The sequence below is a fragment of the Diadema antillarum genome, unplaced genomic scaffold (genome assembly GCF_040938485.1).
Source record: "Diadema antillarum isolate AM-2024a unplaced genomic scaffold, OU_Dant_1.0 seq00000367_RagTag, whole genome shotgun sequence".
NCBI classification, from domain to species: Eukaryota; Metazoa; Echinodermata; class Echinoidea; order Diadematoida; family Diadematidae; genus Diadema; species Diadema antillarum.
Genome location: NW_027271368.1, coordinates 1,349,927 through 1,373,425, shown reverse-complemented (window position 1 = coordinate 1,373,425; position 23,499 = coordinate 1,349,927). Strand labels below are relative to the sequence as shown.

The 23,499-nt window shown below is 37.2% G+C and overlaps 1 protein-coding gene across 1 annotated transcript; it reads right to left on the bottom strand.

Moving 5' to 3' along the window:
* Positions 1–5,360: 5,360 nt before the first annotated feature.
* Positions 5,361–21,604, bottom strand: LOC139731232 (uncharacterized). The gene is made up of 5 exons (XM_071642119.1): positions 21,323–21,604; positions 10,220–10,495; positions 8,458–8,508; positions 6,528–6,636; positions 5,361–5,462 (listed from the first exon to the last, which is right to left on the bottom strand). The coding sequence occupies exons 1-5, from the start codon at positions 21,423–21,425 to the stop codon at positions 5,429–5,431; spliced, it is 573 nt and encodes a 190-aa protein (XP_071498220.1). The 5' UTR covers positions 21,426–21,604; the 3' UTR covers positions 5,361–5,428.
* Between the last annotated feature and the right edge of the window lie 1,895 nt (positions 21,605–23,499).

Below are 23,499 nucleotides of genomic sequence, written 5' to 3'. Positions count from 1 at the left end.
ATTATGGTTTATTGAGAAAAATACTGATAACTCCTTACATTTTAGGCTTTATTGCGAAAATCTTATATGGTAGGATGTCTTGTGATACAATAGACCTACACATATGCATCAAATGTGATATTCTTGATTTTTTTTTTATCGCTGCTCCCAAAGGTAAACAGGACCTTTAATATGCTACCATTGCGGGAACACAGATTTTTTTTTAAAATGTTCGAGTTATCACTTTTGATGCATAATGAATATGTGTAGGTCAGTTGTATCACAAAACATCCTAACATATGAAAATTTGGCAATAAAGCCTAAAATAATATAAAGGAGATATCACTATGATTTCTTTTCCTCAAAAAAACCATAACTATGGTTGGTTTATTCAAGAAACAATTTATTTCATTATAAATATTCACATTTTGTATATCTAACAATACTTAACATTTGTTATACTGATTTACATTTTTACATTGGTTGTTTCTATCCCTAACTCACACTTTGGAGTTATTTTCAAGTACTAAATCTGAGTTTTTGTTTCATCTGCAAATGGTTAATACACTGCAAAGCCTAACAAGAATCAGAGGACAACAATATTTCAATCGACTTGGCATAGACAGAAGAGAAAACAAACGCATGACGGCTTTTCAAATGTTTCCACATCGCCTGACATCGGCGGGTGCACGCCACGAGTTTGACATTAATCATACAGCCCACGAGTCACACAACCATATAAAGTTTGACACTATGCACATAAGGCCCTTGAATGTGACACTGGGCAAACAAGGCCCACGAGTTCAACACTAAGCAAACAAGGCTAACGAGACCGACACATTAAGCCGCGTGATGTAATGTCGGTCTTGTGGGCCTTTTTGCCTAGTGTCAAACTCGTGGGCTTTTTTTTTTTTTTTTTTTTTTTTTTGCTTTACTTTTGCTTTTTTTGCTGAACTCGTAGGCCTTAACTCGTGGGCCTTGATTGCCTAGTGTCGGACTCATGGGACTGATTTGCCTAGTGTCAAACTCATGGGCTGCATGACTCGTGGATTGTATGACCCATAGGATTTTTTTTCGGTGTCAAATTCGTGGCCGCATGACTCGTGAGTGTCGGTCTCGCTGGACGACCCCACATCGGTTACATTTGATAACCGGGAGTGCCAGCTAATATCATTACATAATGATTGTATAATCCTCTCATAATGCAAACTGTATTCAACTGCATGACTGTGCACTCGCGAGTTGGATACACGGTTCAATTCAAAATTAAGGTGCGCGGACTCAATCTTATTTGGAGAACACAACGTAGTACTAGTAATACATTGTATAGTTTGTAAACCTACCACCTATACGCGCTGCCTACGAAGCCAAACAACGTCCCCAAGGAAGTAAAAAACTATTTCAGAAGCCATACACAAACATGTAGACACGCGTACAAACACACACGCACACACACACGCACACACACACACACAAACACACACACAAACACAGACACCAATAGATACAGAGGAAGCCGAAATCTTGTAGAAGCTAACCTAAACCGAATCCTTACAAAAGACAACAACAGCGAATGTTCATCATTTGTACATTTTTAGCCTTTGCCATTTTCAAAAGGCTAAATTGTTGTTAGTATAAAGCACAGTAGCATTGATTCATATACATGCATACTTATAGCCACTTCGAATTTAGGTCTAGAGAATGCTAACCATTCCCTGTGACAGCAAACTAGAATATTGCAAGAACCCACAACTGTGGCCCAAACCAGTCATGCTAGTTGCACTCTCAAGGTTTCGTAAACGTAGAAATCCGCTCAATTTTCAAGTTCACTTAAAGAGGGCAAAATCAAACAAGCGACAGTGTTTTTCAAATATAAGCAAAATGAAAATATTATTCAAATCTGAAGTTACTGAATTCGTAGGTCTCATGGTAATGCTATCCCCAAGTAGTAATAACTTTCTATCTTATTCTTTATCTCCGAAAACTTGTTTTCAATTTCAATTTCAATTTACATGTATTTTCACATTTCTCAAAGAATGCAATAAAAATGCAATTATACAATCCAAGAATTGCATAAGATAGGTAACACTTCACCTCAATGTACAACAATGCTGTCTTGATTATTATGAAACTATATGGTGTGTTTACAGTATTGGTGACAAGTAGGAGTAATGTGATAAGACCTAAATAAAAGAAGCCTTGGTTTAGGTCCCAGAATAAATCAGGTGAATTGAAAATATGGGGCACGGATGTCTATTAAGACAAAATCATTTAGGAAAATAATGGTTGTTGTTGCTCTTTGTTTGGGATGTCAGAGAAATCAACATAGCTGGGAACAACTCTACTTGTTTCTTTTCACTTCAGAGGCATACAAGCAAATTAAACCAGATACAAAACTAGAAAGTTTAATATTTATTATGATTGGAGTAACAACCAATAAACAGAACAATGGAATATCGCTGATAAGTGATTTAAAAATATATACAATGCGCTTATTGAAAATGGAACGGATAGATATTGATGTGCTTTTGTTCCAGATATAATCTCTAAAAATCTAATAAGTGCCAATCAAAGACGCAATAAATACGTCAACTCACCAGAACAATAACAGAATTATGTTCTAACTTTTCAAGAAAATCGATAGCTTGGGATCGCTTCTTGTACCTACGACTCGCAAGTGCCATGTTCTTGGCGTCTGAAGCCCACCGCACACTATACGATTCACGACTATACGACTGACAGACTTTGGATCTGAAATAAACCAGCGTGTTTATTCTGAGGCTATTGTGATTAATTTCGGATCCAAAGTCTGTCAGTCGTATAGTCATGTCGCGTGAGTCGTATAGTGAGCGGCGGGCTTTAGAAGAATGCGGTCACGCTTTGACGGACGGCATCATGCTGTGTAAGTCGGTCTGAAATTATTATTGATTGGGGCACTGGATCATTTCAAGCGATAGATGGCGCTATTCAAACATGTAGACCTCACCTTCTGCAGCTGCAAGTTGCAAGAAGAAACCACCCTGATTATCTTGATCAAGTCCCACTCTGTACCCTGTACGGACGAGATCTCTGACGAAATTATCGCCGTCGAGAGAAACAAAATTGCACGATTGTCTTTGGTGACTACATAATGTTTATGACAAGTAAAGGACGGCACAAAAGTTGGAACACAAGGACCGGTCAGATTTGCGTGTGTGTGTGTGTGTGTGTGTGTGTGTGTGCGTGTGTGTGTGTGTGTGTGTGTGTGTGTCTGAGTGTGTAGTGTGTGTTGAGTGTGTGTGTTATATACCGTTGTTAATGTTTATGGGATTAGCTGCTAGAAACACGACCTGAATGTAATTATGTATTGTTATTTTGAAGAATGATTTATTCAATCTGAATTAAGAGACCAAGGAACAATGCTAGACAATGTACAGTGTAGATGTTCTTCGAAGCTCATCGTCATCCATGAGCATCTGATTGGCGTTTGAGTGGCAGAGAATAAGGATCGAAGTGATGATGTCGCAGTCCTTTCTAGAATCAGGTGCACACATTAACCCGTTCCGTGCGGGAACCTGAGGAGGCCTGCGTGTTTAAAGTCTATGGGCATTTCAGAATTCAGTATGGAACGGGTTAACACTCGGGCCATTCAGACGAGGATGTTTTGAAGCAGTTTCATTGGCAAGGAGTGGCTTTAACATCACACTTTGGCACTCTATCCGTACAGATGGGATGGAAATAAGAACCAGTACCGATAATGACATCCTAACACTTTGCAGCAGGTGAATGTGAACCAACGTGTATGTAGTCTTAAAAACTGACATCCATAGATAAGTGGTCTTCAAGAAATAATCCAGGTCAAGCATGCCAAGAGAGGAAAGAAAACCTTCAAACCATTCTTTCCAATCTATCTATATATATATATTTTTACAAATTCTATCCCATGAAGTTTGGCTACAATTGGAGATGAATTTTAGAAAGACATTGTACGACGCATTTGATAAAATGGGTATTGATCTTCTTTCTTCGAAGAATATTATTGTATTCAATTCAATTCAGTATAGGTTTATTCACAATATAACAAGAACATTGCTCAGATTGTTCATTTTACAAAACATATACATTTTAAGAAAAATACATTTGTTGAAATTAGCCATCAATATGACGAAAAAATGTACAAGCGGTCAAAAGTATTGAACAGTGTTAAATAAGAATAATTACAAACCATATAATAACCTTATAAAGCATGGACTGATTGGGTTTCTAAAACATAAAGTGATTGAGTTTCAAAAACTATTTAAAATGAAGTATTCTGAATATACACCACATTATAGTTTTTTAATGTGTTTATCATTAACTTTTATTGATTTTGCAGTGCAAATTTTCAGTGCAAATGAAAACCGTAATCAATCTAGGTACACGAAGACACGGTGTTTTAAGAAGTCATCTGTGAGAACACTGTAATATCAGCAAATCAATTCTCATATCGTTTGAATTAACAGTAATGTTGCTGCTACTATACGACTACTACTACTAGTGCTACTACTTCTTTTTTTACTACTACTACTACTATTTGTCTACTACTACTACTTTTACTACTACTTCTAATGCAGTCACAAATGCAAGTTTATTTTCCTTCATTGTCTCCCATTTATTCACAGCGTTGACTGTTCAAATGATACTACATTCGGAGAGAAAGTGTATCGACTGATTAAACCGTCACGTATTCGGCACTTTGCTCCGTGTGACACTTAATATTCGAACCTGCACAGGATCCACAGTTCGGCTGTTCTTGTTTTCTTTTTTCTTACGTAATGTGAACATCACATATTACACAAAATTTGGCGCATATACTGAATTGCACCCTACACATTATGATTCAAAATATTCAGCGGGAAGGGTGTGGGTACATCCGGTGGCCCTGCCCTCAACAAATCAATTCTTTCAAACCTCGATCGTTGACATTTTTACACTACCTGTCTTGTCATAATCTTCTTGCCACCCAATGATTCTGCGACACCGAAGCACTCACGGACCAAAATATTGGAGTTAGACTATCTCAATGATGCTTGTAATGGTCGGGTCCCCTTGTTCAAACGCGGCGCACAGTTCAACAGGGTGTGCATGTACGCATTATTATGGAAACGCATTATTCTGTGTCGGTGTCCCTTGTCTGGGTGCTGTTCGTTATTCCGAAGGTTCGTTAATCCGAAGCACACAAATTCCCTATACCTAGAGGTTCGTTAATCCGAAAATGAGAAAGGGTTCGTTAATCCGAACATTTGCGGCGTTATTCCGAAGGTTCGTTATTCCGCAGATTTGTTAATCCGAAAATGAAATTCGGAATAACGAACCTTCGGAATAACGAATCTTCGGACTGAAGAGCCTTCGGAATAACGAACCTTCGGATTAACGAGCTGTAACCCCTTGTCTATCCAATCCTTTCCGTGACGAACTTTGAGCATTATGGTCACACATCCACCGACTGGGTGTCACTCGAACACCTGTAGACCCAAACAAGAACCAAACTCAAACAATAACTGACAATGGGGTCTTCATTGGCACATCTTTGCAAACGAAGTCAATCTTGTGGTTTTGCTTGGGTTTAATTTGTTTTCTTTTGTTTTTGCTTTTGATTTTGAGAGCTTGTAACTTGAGAAATTATAGTTCAGAGGTTATAGACTCCTGCTAATTTGTTGCCGTCACCTCTAATGCGAATATTGCCTCCAAAACATGTATAACTGTGACGATCATTTTTTTTTAAATCTTTTAATATAAAAAGCAAATTACATTTGACATAATCTGTGGCTTTGATTTTATTTTAGACCAATGCATCAAGAAGAACTCGGGGACCCAAACACACACACACAAAAAAAGGCATGAAAACAATATTTGATATCTGATAGAAGTTAATATCGGTATGCTTTCGGGGTAATTTCCAGTTGAAGAGTTATTGAAATCCTCTGTATCGCTTACTTTATGACGACTATACTGGAATTGGCAATGTATTAATGGATTTTGGAAGATAGCAGTTATTAATCCTTCTGAATTTGTATAAATGCAATGAATTGTACAAACTTTGTCTTTTCTGCACCAATGGAATTCAGACAGTTGTTAGTTTAGTGACAAAAGGATGATTATAAGTGCAGCAAACTTCCCCCATCGGGTGGGTAAAGACCCCCCAGGTGGTCATCTGTATCGAACTGTGTCTGTATCGGTATCGATTTTTCAATTAGGTGTGATTTTGCTGGCTTCCCTCCCCAAATCCTGTGACAGGAGGTAAATTTGATGGCTTCCTTTCCCCAAAAAACCGTTAATAGGGTTCAAAATCCTCACCCATTTCCATCCTTATCAAGGGGGCATCTAACAATCTGGAACAAGCATGTGTACATAGTGACCTCCTGAGTAGGGTGGCGGGAAGGTGGGGATAGAGATGTGCACTGTGGGAAAGTATTTGTTCTAGAAATGTTTGAACCCGAAAATATTCGTACCCTAGACCCTCTTTTGTAAGTTCAGAGCCATAACTACCATGTCAGGTTGATTGGTGTTCATTGATTTGTGTTCATTACCTTATGCACACGAAGAAGGTGACAACGATGACTAACGAAACGCACGTTGCGGCGGCTGCTGCTATGTAGTAAACACATTCATTGGCTTTGTAATGATTCTCGGGCGCCCCTGATGCGGTAAAGAAATACAAGAACCATCAATGACCATACAAAATGTTACGGTTAATTGGAGCTGCTCCAGAATAATATGGCCTCTTTAGAGGATGCAGAGAAACTCAACTTTTTACTGGCACTCATAGTCCTTAAACTAGAAACGGTCTGAATTTGATCAACGCGATTGATATGAATTAGTATTATTATTAAAGAAGAGAACAAGTATTATCACAATTAAATGGCGAAATGTGTTCTGCATGCTCAATCACTTGGTATATCAGGTAGATGTAGAAACAGATTAAAGCAAGATTAAAGTTTAGAGCAGTACTAATACCACATTACTAACTCTAGTACCCGTGAAAAATAAACAATATGAACATAAATGTTGAATGTATTGTAAAGAAGGATATGAAGTCACATATGTCGTCCTTTATACAAGGAGTGTCGATTTCAACAGACTTACGTGACTAGTGATAAGTGATCTTAGCTTTGGGTTCTCATTCATGATATGGTACAATTTTATTTTGTTCAAAATAATTTATAGTACAACAAACCGCAATAGAAATATGTCCGAGAAAACGAGAGAAACAAAAATACGCAAAAACATTTTCATGAAGAAGTATAGAATGATATCCACACACGCACAAATATACGACAACATGCATAACAAACTTAATGAGACGATACTATAGCTCTTGAATTTGATTCATGTAACCACAATTTGACAAGAAAGCAGTATGCTGTCTTTTGTTTTATCACCAGCGACATTTATATTATATAAGTTTCCCGCTCAATCTTTTATTTTGCCATTCAATTTAACTTTAAAAGCATTCCAATTCAAGAAATTTGTGACCGCTTAGGTATGAAATAGCTATTCAAATTCGTTTTTGGTGCAATAAGCATTTCGAAGGTGTCGAACAAGCTGTATACAAGGAGCATATGATTTCAGGTTGGAACATATAGATTCATTCTCTCTCATTTGAATTGTTTTCGTGCAAAAACAAAAACAAAAAAATCTTCAAATGAATTATCAAAATTTATACAAAAAGCAACCGATCTAAAGAATGTGCATAAGAAATAATTTTCTTTTATTCGAATTCATCATCCGTTTAAAAGAAAATGCAAACAAATCATTCAAATAAGAAAAAACACATAATATTCAACAAATGGGAATTCAAACTCAGATGCCCATTGAATGGGACTCTGTTAATTCATTCAAATTCAAGAAATGGTAAACATGTTTCAAATAAGAGCATTGGAATGTATATCATGCTTCAAATTAATGTATTTCCTTTTTAATCTCTGTGGTTTATTGTCAAAGCATAGGCGCGGTAACACTGGCAAAACTTCGAGATCTTAAAGATCGCGATCTTAAACTTCTTGATCTTTGCCAGTCTGACCGCGCCTCATATTTATTTCTACGTTGCTTACTGCTTACATTTATGATTTATAATTACATTCATTAGTATATAAGGTTATGTGCAATGAATATATTACGGAATTTTGAGATCCAATGTAATTCAATCAAGTGTAGGGTTGGGGTGTGAGCACTCTGGTAACCTAGATCTGTGGAGGGAGGGGAAGCGGGTAGGTCAGGACGATTTCTATGTCTGTGCATGCGTAGATACAAATAAGTTTGCATATAATTTAAGATGTATGATATAATTTTCGGGATACGTATGTATTGATTGATTATTTTCCGATTGATTTATCATTGTTGATTAATTTGTTACATACATTAAAGATGGATGTTTTAAATATTACTCTAAAGTTGTGTGTATTTTATACGTTGCACATAAATTAGTATCACTAATGTCTTATCGGAAAACGCTCTTACTCGTAATGGGCGCACCTTGACAGTACGGACTCGTGTTGAGCTGGAGTTTTACTGTAACAAAGAGTGAGAACAGGAAAGTTATTTTACCAATTAAACTATTATTCACATAACGTTCGTAAATAACTTATTTTCATATACTCGGTCTCTGGAAAACATTTTACTCATATTGCACTTTACATATGAAAGGAACTGTCACTTTCGTATATATTTTGTGAAGTCATGGTATTTTATTTCCTTAGTGTTGATGTCCAGCACACCTGCCTACTATGTGGAGATTTGTGAGTAGACGAGTGACTAATTTGAGCTTACGTCATTTACGATGCATTGAACTTCAGCTGCTTGTTAATTTCCGTAAAAGCTAAAAACTCGCGTGAACATATAAAGGAACATCTGTTTTCTTTCGTTTTTTTTTCTTTTCTTCCGAATATTATATATAAAAAAAAACACTAAAGAAATATTAAGGACAAAGGTCAGTAGGCCTTCTGACAGAGAAATTTAAGGAACATGACAGATGTACAATATTACAGTTAAAGATATTATTGAAACTCAGTTTGATAGTCTCTAGATAATGGTTTATCATTTTTGGTAGTGCACCTTTTCCTATACAGAAAGTAGTAATTTAGTTTAATTTGCATCTGCCTTGTTTAAAATCTCTGGCAGTTATCGGTTGTCGTATAGGCAATGGCTTCAATAGAGAAAGAGCGCAATATTTGCAAATCAAGTTTTGATTGGTAATGTCTCTTCCTTGCAGTAATACCACCTGGTGAAAATTCTAAATCATAAACGGGGTAGAAAGTATACACACATTATCTTTTAAAAAGAGAATCCATCTTACTCTTAGAAATCCCGCTTTTTTGCACTTATGAATTTATGTTTGCTTATGTTGTTTACTTACGATTGCACTTTAAAAGAACTGTGTAATGCAAAATCGTGTTGACTTGTATTGAGTCATGATACCTGAATGTCACTATTATGTCGAAAAATTAAGTATATTAATATATGCCACTTATTTCATTATTACATTTCTCCTAACTTCCTTCAGATGACTTCTGATACGCCCAATAAAATCTTCCACACCAATATTCTGCAGGTGACATCATCTGTCATTCATTGTTGAAGCACTATGATTATTTAAAGACAATGGAATACAACTTTTCCTATGGTGAGCATAACTTTCATGTGTCTGTTCTAATGATATGAGCTTTATGATTAACAAAAGACATTGCAGGGGAAACATGCAAACTCTTCTCGGTCTACTGCCAAGGGGAAAGTGGATTCGAATGTCTTTAATTTTTCGAAGTTTGCATAATGTTACTCTGTCTTTATCACTTTAGTTGTCATGACAACATAAATTATTACTACAAGGTTCGACATTTATATTCTTCTCAGTTTACTTTGTTTTGCTTATACAACCTTATCCTCTGTTATCAAGGAAAGTGAAATGTTTATGTTCTTTTCGAAAAATGAAATAAAAATTGAATTGAATTGAATTGAATTGAAATGAAATGATTTGAATTGACTAATAATCAATTTTTCATATTAGTAGGTCCCTACTTTAACAATGATCGACAGATAATGTCATAGCACTGGCAAAATCTGGGTTTCGAATTTGTTTATATTTTGAAATATTCTACAGCACATATTTAGATATTCTCTTGGCCAAATATAGGATGATCAGAGTATCTTGAGTTTATACACGTCCGCATGCATTTGCACTGCATAGTCCCTTCAAGCGAGCAGATGAAACTTGTTCTAACGTTACCCTTGTAGACAGCGATCTTGGATATGCCTCCACAAAATACAGCCGTATTACCCGAGCATGGCCTTCCACACATGTTGTTAGCCAGCGCAGATAGGTGGGAGCAGTTGAAATGGCGTGAGCAGGTACATACACTGCCATGGATACTCGCAAATACGAAGCCGGCGTGGGTGCAGAGCACAACGCAGCTCGTTGGGGTCAAATATGTAGAATTCTTGAAGCCTAAATATGTGCCCTCAGTCTGACAACGTTCGTCGAAACAGCCTAGGTAAGTTGCACCTGAATGCATTGTGTAACTTTCATAATCATAACGGCTACAAATACCAATTTGACATCTCATCTGATTTGATATGCTCTGAGAATATCGGATTTATGTAATTAGAAATGATCGATTTGAACCTATGAATTTTAAACATATCCCTGCGCAACTTATTGACTGCTTGCAAATACTCCATGCATTAATCTCGCAATAGATTTTAACATAGAATTGAAATTTACATGACAAAGTAATAAGTGATAACCAAACAAATTATTCAGTGTACACACATACTAGTACATCCGATACAAATTCTTGTTTGCTATCAGAGAGAAAACACAATTCTGATGAATGCAGATTGCTACAGTGTCATAATCCATTGCTTAAAGCTTTTAATGTGAAATATAATCGTATTGATGAGGATGAGTTTGAAAATAGATGTGATCATATTCATGATTTGCCACTTTGTATAATTTGAAAGAAAACTCCATACATTTTTGCTGCATGTGCAAAGTTTACTGGGACAGCATACATACTACTGGGAATTGGGACCCTGCGAAATTATAACTTTATTGGCACTGTAAAGGAGAGGATTTTGTTTATAAGAAGAAAAGTGAAGAAACCATGGATATGTCTTGACATTGAAATCCATTATTAGGTGATACGCTATCAGCGTATCACCTATTGTGATTGTCAAAATCTCTCTTTATTTCTTTTTAGGTGATACGCTATCAGCGTATCACCTATTGTGATTGTCAAAATCTCTCTTTATTTCTTTTTATTAGGTGATACGCTTTTAGCGTATCACCTATTGTGTTTGTCAAAATCTTCCTTTCTTTCTTTTTATTCTTCTTTCTTTCTGGCACATTTTGTGTCGTGAATATCTCAACATTGACATGACGGAATAACATGACATTTTCAGTCAACATGTCTCATGACAATATCTAGCCACAATAAGGTTTTCATGACAGTAACATATCTATGACGTCATCTAGGCGCCATTTTGTGATTTTCGGACCATGTTACATGATCGATCATAACTTCATAACTAAAGGTCATTTCTGTATCATTTTCGTTGGACATAAAGTTCAGGTCACGCTCTATCTTACTTTTTAATGCTAATTACCCAGGACATCATTACGCGCGCTAATGCGCGCGTCAAAGTTTTTAAATGCTTAAAACGACTTCCCAATGGGAAATCTCGAAGTTTCAGACAATTTTAAGCGTTCCGCGTGTTCGCGTCCGTCCGCGCATTTCCGCGCGCAGTGCGCGTAAGCAACATGAAAATGCACATTTTTTGACAGATTTGGATTCCTGATACATTAAGTAACAATATCCATTGATTTCCGATCAATTTCGACCTATAACAAAGGAATGCGCTGGCGTCAAAGTTGAAATTTCGTGTTCGCGTCTATGTGGAAATATAGCGAAAAACATGTCTTTGTTTATTTCGCCATAGCTCTTTAAAACGTCAGGTGACCCTATGTTTTTATTGCATATTACAAAAGCATATGAATTGAAAATAACGTTTCAAGTATCAATATTTCCCTAAATACATTATGACGTCATCATATCATCATCTGAAATCAAAAAAGTGGAATTAATTTTTTTGAGGTACTGTTTCTGACATTCATTTGCTCGTATCTCTGTTGTTTAAGCTCAATATTATCCCAAATTCAGATATGTTGTACTTTGAACATTTGCCTTTTAAGTCCAAGTCATGGTTTTGAAATTTGATGACGTCATCATAACTTAAATTGTGATTAAAGGTAAAGATGCAAAATCGGACAAGTTTACGTGTTATGTCTATGGGAGGTGATTTTTTTTAAAACCATGCATTGACTTGACAACGTTTAAGCACCTTTATCTCAGCTGATTTTGCTTCATTTCCTCTGAAACTTAAGTATGTTGTAGCTGAGACAATAAGCTTTAGTAATCATGCATTTTATTTTTTGAAATCTCATCATCAGGTTGACAATTTTGCAGTTTAAAACTGAAAATGAGAATGGAATGTGGACAAAACGATTCCCGATTCAGCTTTCACATACATAAGTTTACGTTCCTCATATTTTCTCGCCGAGACGTATGGCCGAGTGGTTAAAGGCGACGTCTCAGAGACGTGAGGTTGCGGGTTCGAACCCCACAAGATCACGAAACAAAATACTTAGCTATTTTACTTTTTTTCTTCAATTTTGTATTACATATTCGTCCATGTAGAAATCACGTTCGTATATAAACGCACCTATACACACACACAGACACACAGACACACGCCATATCCCTCTTTTTTTGTGTGTTGGAGACCACATTGCTTCGACTGCAGCAACATTTTGCAGGTTGACTTTGTCAAACCGATCATAGTATGTAATGACGACGACTGAGGTGTTGTACTTTGAACATTTGTCTTTCAAGACCATGTCATTGTTTTGTACTTTGATGACGTCATCACACTGAAAATTGTGATTAAAGGCAAGGTATCAAAACCAGCCGATTATAGGCTTTATGTCTATGGCGCGTATTTTTCCCAAGTTGCCAGAAATGGCATAGCGACATCAGTCGTTACAAGGCCGCATTTCCGTCTAGCAATGCAATACATGTTCACGCGGCCACGATTGTTGAGTGGGCATTGACTTTTCCCCCCTGTAATATCCATACATTTCTTTTTTGCCTTACCATTTCCGGGGATGTCCCGTGGCCGATTGGTTAGAGAAACGGTTTTGCATGCACGCTCAATATAACTTCAAGGTGCCTATATCACATTCTTTTCTTTGTCGATCACAGATGACCGACACCTGATGACCCCAAGCGTATCACCTAACTCGTCAGCGTGACGAGTTTCATATCTCGTTCTTCTTTCTTTCTGGACAATTTTGTGTCATCAATATCTCAAGAATGACATTACGGAATAACATGACATTTTCAGGGAACATGTCTCATGACAAAATCTAGCCACAATAAGGTTTTCATGACAGTAACATATCTATGACGTCATCTAGGCGCCATTTTGTGATTTTCGGACCATGTTACATGATCGATCATAACTTCATATCTAAAGGTCATGTCTGTATCATTTTCGGCGGACATTAAGTTCAGGTCACGCTCTATCATACATTTTAATGCTAATTACCTAAGACATTATTACGCGCGCGTACGCGCGCGTCAAACTTTTAAAAGGCTCAAAACAACTTACCAATGGGAAATCTCGAAGTTTCAGACAATTTTAAGCGTTTCGCGCGTTCGCGTCCGTCCGCACATTTTCGCGCGTAGTGCGCGTAAGCAAACTGAAAATGCACATTTTTTGACAGATTTGGATTCCTGATACATTAAGTAACAATATCCATTGATTTCCGATCAATTTTGACCTATAACAAAGGAATGCGTTGGCGTCAAAGTTGAAATTTCGTGTGCGCGTCTTTGTGCAAATATAGCGAAAAACATGTCTTTGTTTATTTCGCCATAGCTCTTTAAAACGTCTGGTTACCCTATGTTTTTATTGCATATTACAAAAACATATGAATTGGAAATAACGTTTCAAGTATTAATATTTCCATAATTACATTATGACGTCATCATATCATCATCTGAAATCAAAAAAGTGGAATTAATTTTTTTGAGGTACTGTTTCTGACATTCATTTGCTCGTATCTCTGTTGTTTAAGCTCAATATTATCCCAAATTCAGATATGTTGTACTTTGAACAATTGCCTTTCAAGTCCAAGTCATGGTTTTGAAATTTGATGACGTCATCATACCTTAAATTGTGATTAAAGGTAAAGATGCAAAATCGGACAAGTTTACGTGTAATGTCTATGGGAGGTGATTTTTTTTAAACCATGCATTGACTTGACAACGTTTAAGCACATTTATCTCAGCTGATTTTGCTTCATTTCCTCTGAAACTTAAGTATGTTGTAGCTGAGACAATAAGCTTCAGTAATCATGCATTTTATTTTTTGAAATCTCATCATCAGGTTGACAATTTTGCAGTTTAAAACTGAAAATGAGAATGGAATGTGGACAAAACGATTCCCGATTCAGCTTTCACATACATAAGTTTACGTTCCTCATATTTTCTCGCCGAGACGTATGGCCGAGTGGTTAAAGGCGACGTCTCAGAGACGTGAAGTTGCGGGTTCGAACCCCACAAGATCACGAAACAAAATACTTAGCTATTTTACTTTTTTTTTCAATTTTGTATTACATATTCGTCCATGTAGAAATCACGTTCGTATATAAACGCACCTATACACACACACAGACACACAGACACACACCATATCCCTCTTTTTTGTGTTGGAGACCACATTGCTTCGACTGCTGCAAAATTTTGCAGGCTGACTTTGTCAAACCGATCATAGTATGTAATGACGACGACTGAGGTGTTGTACTTTGAACAATTGTCTTTCAAGACCATGTCATTGTTTTGTACTTTGATGACGTCATCACATTGAAAATTGTGATTAAAGGCAAGGTATCAAAACCAGCCGATTATAGGCTTTATGTCTACGGCGCGTATTTTTCCCAAGTTGCCAGAAATGGCATAGCGACATCAGTCGTTACAAGGCCGCATTTCCGTCTAGCAATGCAATACATGTTCACGCGGCCACGATTGTTGAGTGGGCATTGACTTTTCCCCCTGTAATATCTATACATTTCTTTTTTCCCTTACCATTTCCGGGGATGTCCCGTGGCCGAGTGGTTAGAGAAACGGTTTTGCATGCACGCTCAATATAACTTCAAGGTGCCTATATCACATTCTTTTCTTTGTCGATCACAGATGACCGACACCTGATGACCCCAAGCGTATCACCTAACTCGTCAGCGTGACGAGTTTCATATCTCGTTATTCTTCTTTCTTTCTGGACAATTTTGTGTCATCAATATCTCAAGAATGACATTACGGAATAACATGACATTTTCAGGGAACATGTCTCATGACAATATCTAGCCACAATAAGGTTTTCATGACAGTAACATATCTATGACGTCGTCTAGGCGCCATTTTGTGATTTTTGGACCATGTTACATGATCGATCATAACTTCATAACTAAAGGTCATTTCTGTATCATTTTTTGTGGACATAAAGTTCAGGTCACGTTCTATCTTACTTCTTTTGATGCTAATTACCTAGGACATCATTAAGTGCGCGTAAGCGCGCGTCAAAATTTTAAAAGGCTCAAAACAACTTTCCAATGGGAAATCTCGAAGTTTCAGACAATTTTATGCGTTTCAAACAATTTTGCGCGTGCGCGTCCGTCCGCGCATTTTCGCGCGCACAGCGCGTCAGCAACATGAAAATACACTTTTTTTGACAGATTTGGATTCCTGATACTTTGAGCAACAATATCCATTGATTTCTAATCGATTCCTACAAATAACAAAGCAATGCACTTGCGTCAAAGTTCAAATTTCGCCTGCGCGTCTATGTGCAAATATAGTGAAAAAACATGTCTTTGTTTATTTCGCCATAGCTCTTTAAAACGTCAGGTGACCCTATGTTTTTATTGCATATTACAAAAGCATATAAATTGGACTTGACGTTTCAAGTATCATTATTTCCATAATTACATTATGACGTCATCATATCGTCATCTGAAATCAAAAAAGTGGAATTAATTTTTTTGAGGTACTGTTTCTGACATTCATTTGCTCGTATCTCTGTTGTTTAAGCTCAATATTATCCCAAATTCAGATATGTTGTACTTTGAACATTTGCCTTTCAAGTCCATGTCATGGTTTTGAAATTTGATGACGTCATCATGCTTTAAATTGTGTTTAAAGGTAAAGACGCAAAATCGGACAAGTTTACGTGTATTGTCTATGGGAGGTGATTTTTTTAGAAACCATGCATTGACTTGACAACGTTTAAGCACCTTTATCTCAGCTGATTTTGCTTCATTTCCTCTGAAACTTATTTATGTTGTAGATGTGACAATAAGCTGCAGTAATCATGCATTTTATTCTTTGAAATCTCCTCATGAGGTTGACAATTTTGCAATTTAAAACTGAAAATGAGAATGGAATGCGGACCAAACGATTCGTGATTCATCTTTCACGTACATAAGCTTACGTTCCTCTAATTTTCTCGTCGAGACGTATGGCCGAGTGGTTAGAGGCGTCGTCTTGGAAACGTGAGGTTGCACACGTACGGGTTCGATCCTCACAAGAGCACGAAAGAAAATAATAATTTTTTTTTAACTTTTTTTCTTCAATGGAGTACTACACCTTCGTCCATGTAGAAATCACGTTTGCATGTAAACACACCTATACGCACACACTCACACAGTATACCTTTGTTTTGCGTTGGAGACTGCATTACTTCGTCTGCTGCAAAATTATAGTTTTGCAGGTTGGGCTTTTCAAACTGATACAGTATACTGTAACAAAATGAAATTTGTTCATATCAATTCAGTAACACAATGTAGTCGTGGTTACTTTGTGCTGATTTATACATGTAACAAGCTATACATTGTAAAAAAGGTATTCAGTCTTCTGTATTGATGATTATTTGTCAATTAGTGGTTTTTGTGGAGTTTCAGATAGTGATAAAAAGTATGGATGATAAGTGCAGCGATAATTCCTATAGTTAGTTCAAAGCTGTGTTACAGATGTTTGATACATACATTTAGCATTGTGTGTGTGTATATACGTGTGTATACAGGTTGGCCATATGACACATTCTAGACAATTACTCTTAATTGATTAGCAAACGTGATCAGCTATGGAACTGAATATGGTACTAATGTATGATGTTAATGATTCTAATTAAACTGTGACGAGTTTAAAGGGATAGCGTAACTGTGTGTAAAAATAAGGCAATTATAAGGATATTTTAGGGCAATTTGATAACCATGCCTATAATAATTTCATACAGGTACTAATGCCTCCCTCATATTCGTGTGATAGATCGTCATGTCAATAGCAAACTGACAACGTATGATGAATGTGTTATATATTGAACAACTGTCTTTCAAGTCCATAACGTTCCCCATATTTTCCCGTCGAGACGTGTCGCCGAGTGGTTAAAGGCGACGTCTCAGAGACGTGAGGTTGCGGGTTCGAACCTCACAAGATCACGAAACAAAATACTTAGCTACTTTACTGTTTTTTTTTCTTCAATTTTGTATTACATATTCGTCCATGTAGAAATCACGTTCGTATATAAACGCACCTATACACACACACAGACACACACACACGCCATATCCCTCTTTTTTGTGTGTTGGAGACCACATTGCTTCGACTGCAGCAAAATTTTGCAGGTTGACTTTGTCAAACCGATCATAGTATGTAATGACGACGACTGAGGTGTTGTACTTTGAACAATTTTCTTTCAAGACCATGTCATTGTTTTGTAATTTGATGACGTCATTACACTGAAAATTGTGATTAAAGGCAAGGTATCAAAACCAGCCGATTATAGGTTTTATGTCTGCGGGACGTATTTTTCCCAAGTTGCCAGAAATGGTATAGCGACTTCAGTCGTTACAAGGCCGCTTTTCCGTCTAGCAATGCAATAGATGTTCACACGGCCGCGTTAGTTGAGTGGGCATTGACTTTCCCCCCGTTATATCTATACATTGTTGTTGTTTTTCTGTCTTACCATTTCCGTGGATGACCCGTGGCCGAGTGGTTACAGAAACGGTTTCGCATGCACGCTCAATATAACTTCAAGGTGCCTATATCACATTCTTTTCTTTGTCGATCACAGATGACTGTCATCTGATGACCACAAGCGTATCACCTAACTCGTCCTCAATGTGACGAGTTTTCATGTCTCGTTCATGGTTGCATTTAAACATTATGCTTTTTGTTTTCATTAAGATTTTAACAGAGCAGAGAAGAGGCGCCTATTATTCACCAGGACTATTGTATCTTTAGGCTACGGTCACAACCCCTAAGATCAGCCTGCTCGGCGACCGGTCGGCGAGTTTTTAGCCAATTACGGTCGGACGCCGACCAGAGACCGACCAGGCACCACTGATTTTTAGGGCATCGGTCGGTCGCAGCTGAAGTTTTAATGCGGAGTTAAAATTTCAGCGGCGACCGACCAGTTTTCACTTGCTGCCCAAAATACGCTCGGTGTCCGAGCGGCAACCGCCCAGGCACTGACCTAATCGAGCGATCGCCGCCGAGTGATTTAGGAATTAAAAACAATAGAGACAAAAATGACAAAAGCACAGAAGAAAACCAATGGAATAGATCGAGCGGTCGCCGTCGAGCGACTTAGGAACAACAAATAATGACGATAAAATGACAGAAACACTGAAGAAAACCAGGGAATAGATGGGTAAGAGAAGCCAGGGAAGTGTGGAAGAAGCAGGGGGAGGAATAGAGGCAAGGAACCCCTACCAACATCTCATCATCTCGGCAACCAACATGAGGGACATAGAAGACAGGGATAACTAGTTATCTGTGGTTTCACACAGCTGAGGTTTGGTAGTTGGTAATTTAACTCTTGAATCTTTTGTTTTGAGTTCTATATTAATTGATTAATTAATCATCACATCACAAATCGCATAGGTACATGAATATACCCAGGTAGCTCGTGAGAAATTTCCGGCAGAGACCGGCGGACGGCCGACGGTACGCCTACGGCACACCGGTGGATGACCTACCAATCACCCGTCGGTCGCTGAGCGGTGGCCGGTGGGAGATCGTCCAGTTACCAATGGGGCATCGCTCGGTGACTGCTCAGTGTCTGCGCGGAGAAGATCCCCATATTTCGCACTTTTTTTACCTAAAATCCACCGGTGACCGACGGGAAATCGACAGGGCATCGCTCGGGCACCGCTGGGGTTTTATAACCTGCTCGACATCTCCAAAAACTGCTGGGCGCTGCCAAAATTTCAGCGGCGACCGAGCAGGCTACAAATCGGTCGGTCGCCACTCTGAGTTGTGACCGTAGCCTAAGAGTAGTCGCTAGGAAGGTTGTTGTAGCGAACATCAGAATAATGACGAGTCGCATAAAGATGGACACTCAGGTGTCATGTACGAAAGCGTCTTGCAAAATTAAAGGAAAAGATTGAAATATAAAATAGCCGTTAGAAATTTATATCATCTCATTCAAGAGTATGAAATTCTTAAAATATTGAATCTGTACAAAAGCTGAAAAATGCTAAGATGTGCAAATCCTCAATTTTTTTTTTCTGAAGTAAAATAGCGCTATTTCTTGTTCCATGATATTTCCCCCAACTTATTTGCAGTAAGATAAATAGCAAGAAAGTATTTACAACATTACTGGGATAATATGCATTCTCCTCTTAAGACTTTAACGGAAGAAACGCTTTTTCCCCGTTAAATCTAAATCTATCATACGCTGATTCATGTAGTTGAATCTTTCGTAGTGAGGGCAACACCATCAAAATATCATCATGGGCACAATTTGGCGAACAGATAGTCTCAAATACAAGAAAATATTTTTCATCGTATAATTAAAGCTTAATACATCTAAACCAAAAGATACATAACATATTTGTATATTAATGATTTTAATGATCTCATTCAGATAACTGTGGGAACGAAATAGTGCTATCTGCAAATAATACATAATAATGACGGTGTCGGCAGATATTAATGTGGACTGCTTGAAAACATCAATATTTAATAGCAGAACACATCAGCAAAGTTTCAGGAAAATTTGCTGAAAGCTCTTATCAATCTTTAAAGCTTCGGTGCAGAAATCGCTGAATAAGAAGACTGCTACAATTCATTCGTCACCTATGTAGAACGATGTAAAAAAGATAAAGAGCATTCTACAAAATTTCATTTTTAATGAAAGTACACATTGCCTTTACTGACTTATGTCAGGGGTAAAATTATCATTTCCCTGCTTTCTGAACGAGGTAAGCCAAGTCCTCTTTTATCAAGGTAGAAAAGTGAAAAGTTTGTTGATTTTCTTTATATTTTTTACATTGTTTTCCATTATATACGACTTCAAGACGTATTGTATTCTTGTCAAATAGGGATTGCTGCACCAAAACTGGGAAATTCTGACTTTTTAATGTTTAATTTCCCCAAATTAAAACCGACCTATAACTGCTGCATTTCCTCAATTCACATGAAAAATAATTCATGTCATTACTCATTATCATTTCATTCTCCGTTAATGTAAAATCGAAAGAAGAGCGGATGCAAGATTGATCCTTGGGGAATTTTACGCCACATTAATTTGGTGGATGTTTGTATACTGCCATTATTTTGAATAAATTGGGATCATGGTAAAATCTTTATACCTTGGTAGAGTAATTCTCCTTTTAATTCAACGACAAAGCTTTTGAATTAGAATGGAATAGTAAATGGTATGGGAGACATTTAAAGTGTGTAGGCGTGAAAGTTAACCTTACTCTCTATGAATCATTCTTTAGTTCATCTTGTAAAACTATGTACACGCCTAAAAGAATGACGTTACCCTTGATCATAATAACGTTGATTAAGAATCATTATTTGGAGTATGCATAAACAAATGCATTTCACTAATTACAGAACGACCGTCTATCATAGCATTTGGGGGGTGCTGCTGTTGCTTTTGCGTTGTGCATTATGTCATTCAAAATGTTTCATTTATCGGAAAAGATTCGCTTCTTCTTTATTAAATCGTTAAGTAACGAGGATACAGGCCACATTAGTTCATGGACTTGAATAGCGACAAAGTTTCATAGAAACTCCATTATCTAGGCAGACCTCTTGCCAGGATCTTTTATCCACCTTACACTATCACATTGTTAATGGTTAACGACTTGTTATCTTTAATAGAATTCTCGAGAAATTCAGAATGCTCCGTTGAAAAAAAAAAAAAGAAGCTAATGACTGTCATTATTTCAAATCAAATTGAACATTAATTTCCTCACCCTCAACACGGTATTTTGAGATTTCAGACAATCCAACAAGTTCTTGGCCCAGTGCTCCGGCTGAAAAGATGACTATCTCCACAAATACCCACAATGCGAGCATAGTGCAGTTCACTGATCGCAGCTTCCATTCGTAATCACGATAAACTTTAGGAAGTGTGTTTTACGGAAGATGTAGCATTATCAACGAGATCAACTCAGTTTGCGGACTGCAGTCTCCTCAAAGTCTTCTTTGCAACGCGAGTCGTGCCTAGCCAGCTTAGGTGAGAAACAAAGGGAAAATGAATAAGTTTCGCTTTTTAATATACTTACATTGGTCTGTAGTATCATTTACATGTCTCTAACGACCCTTTAACCTGTCAAATCCCGTATATCACATTTCGGTGGTTAGGTGTAGTAGTTCTGTTTTATAAGTTTTATCATTTTAGCAGTCCTTTCGTAGAGTAGTCTAAATAATGCTCTTTTATTTGAGTCCTTGTTATAACCCTATGAATTACTCACATTGCTGAATTTACAACTGTTATCAAGTAGACATCGCGTTTCAAAAGAGTGAAATTAAGATATATGTCTAACATTTGCATGTTTTGGTATTTTTGTTTTGACTTTGTCCAACTTTGATATAGATTAGATAAGACGAAGCTGCCAGATTAATGAAGAAAACTTTCATAAGGCGGACTTAAATGTTTTCTTTCCTTTGAGCTCTATTTTTGTCACCTACCAAAAATTGATTTTGGTCGCAGATTTGTCATTAGCTTCTTAATTGCTAAATTTATAACACAGTCAAAGCATCTTTCCCAAATTAGCAAATTTGTGTAATTTTTTACCTTAACTTACAGTGCATATCAGAAAGAAGAAAATCATAATGATGCTGCCAATTTAGCGAGGGTTAGAATAAAATATCTGCCCCAGATTACCCTGGGACATACTGGGTTAAAGTACATTATGTCATTCCCTGCACTTCTGCTTAGCAATTAACGAGAAATCTTCTTTGTTTGTCCCGAGTTTCAAATGCTTTCGAAATGCTGGGGAGAAAGATCGATCTTCTTAAAAGGAAACGAGGAAGTGCAGTTACAAAATCAAATCAATCTTAAATGCTTAAACAAGTTTCAATCACTCTGTCGCATATCGGTTTTCATTGTAATGGGATCTCCCTGTATATATACTTTGGCTTTAGTACTCAGCACAAAATCAGACGAAGTGATCAGTAGGGTAGGCCTACAATACCGAGTTTGCTTAACAGAGTAGGTAAAAAAATTGACTCTTTTCATCATGTTTGGAATGAAATAAGGTGTTGATGTCTTCGCCTCCCAAGTCTCCGATTGACCTGCATACAATTTTTCATCTCGAATTTCTGTTCTCTTTAGAATAAAACCAAAGATAATATTCGGTAAATTATAATAGTAGTCATGTGATTCAACTCACAACAACTATGACTTTTGTGGAGGAGGAGGGGCAAAGATGGTAACCTTTCGAGTCTTGTTCAGGGTTGTGATTACGTGCCTCATGGCCACTTGAAAAGGCAAGGAACTTGAAGAATTATAATCATGATTATAGAAAATTTTGCAGTTTTTGCGTAACTTCTCATGTCAAGTTTCACCGAATTCGAAAATGTATTTCAGTGAAAATATTTCTCAATATTTCAATTAGAACATTTCTTTTTCCCTGAGAATATTTTTCATCAAATAAAAATGAAAAAATGATCTTGTGTCGCTTTGCTCATACACTGTGTACTCTTGCCAATTATTTCTCTCTTTTTTTAAGAAAGTAAACAGCGAAGCAACACTAGATTTTGTGAGCATGAAATGCCATGTTAAAAATTTTTTAAAAGGCAAAAGAAAATACACAAATAGACATGCCAGATACGGCTATATTCTGTTATTCGTGATTATACCAGGCAAAGCCGACCTAACATAAAATAGATTTTTAATCGTTGCGCCATCTTCCTTTCCCTCCTCCCCCCCCCCCCCCCCAACACACACACACACACATTCACATCCTTGGCGAAAAAATAGAAAAACGCAAAGAAAATATTCCCAAATATATCAACGAACATAACAGAAACAAAAGTGTCTGGGGTTGCACCCTCTCTCTCACTTTCTCCCCTCCCAGATCCATTCCAAAATAGCACGAATGAAAGAAAAAAGTAGTTCCGTAACCTTGAAATAAGCCAGAAATAA

Bases quoted from the DNA above. Each gene is read 5' to 3' on its own strand.
- LOC139731232 (XM_071642119.1), bottom strand. From the start codon at position 21,425: ATGCTCGCATTGTGGGTATTTGTGGAGATAGTCATCTTTTCAGCCGGA. The intron at 8,509-10,219 runs GTAACGTTAGAA...TCTTTGTTACAG, and splicing joins CAAGATCGCTGTCTACAAGG to TAAAACTCCAGCTCAACACG. The intron at 6,637-8,457 runs GTAAGAGCGTTT...TTACCGCATCAG, and splicing joins TCAAGGTGCGCCCATTACGA to GGGCGCCCGAGAATCATTAC.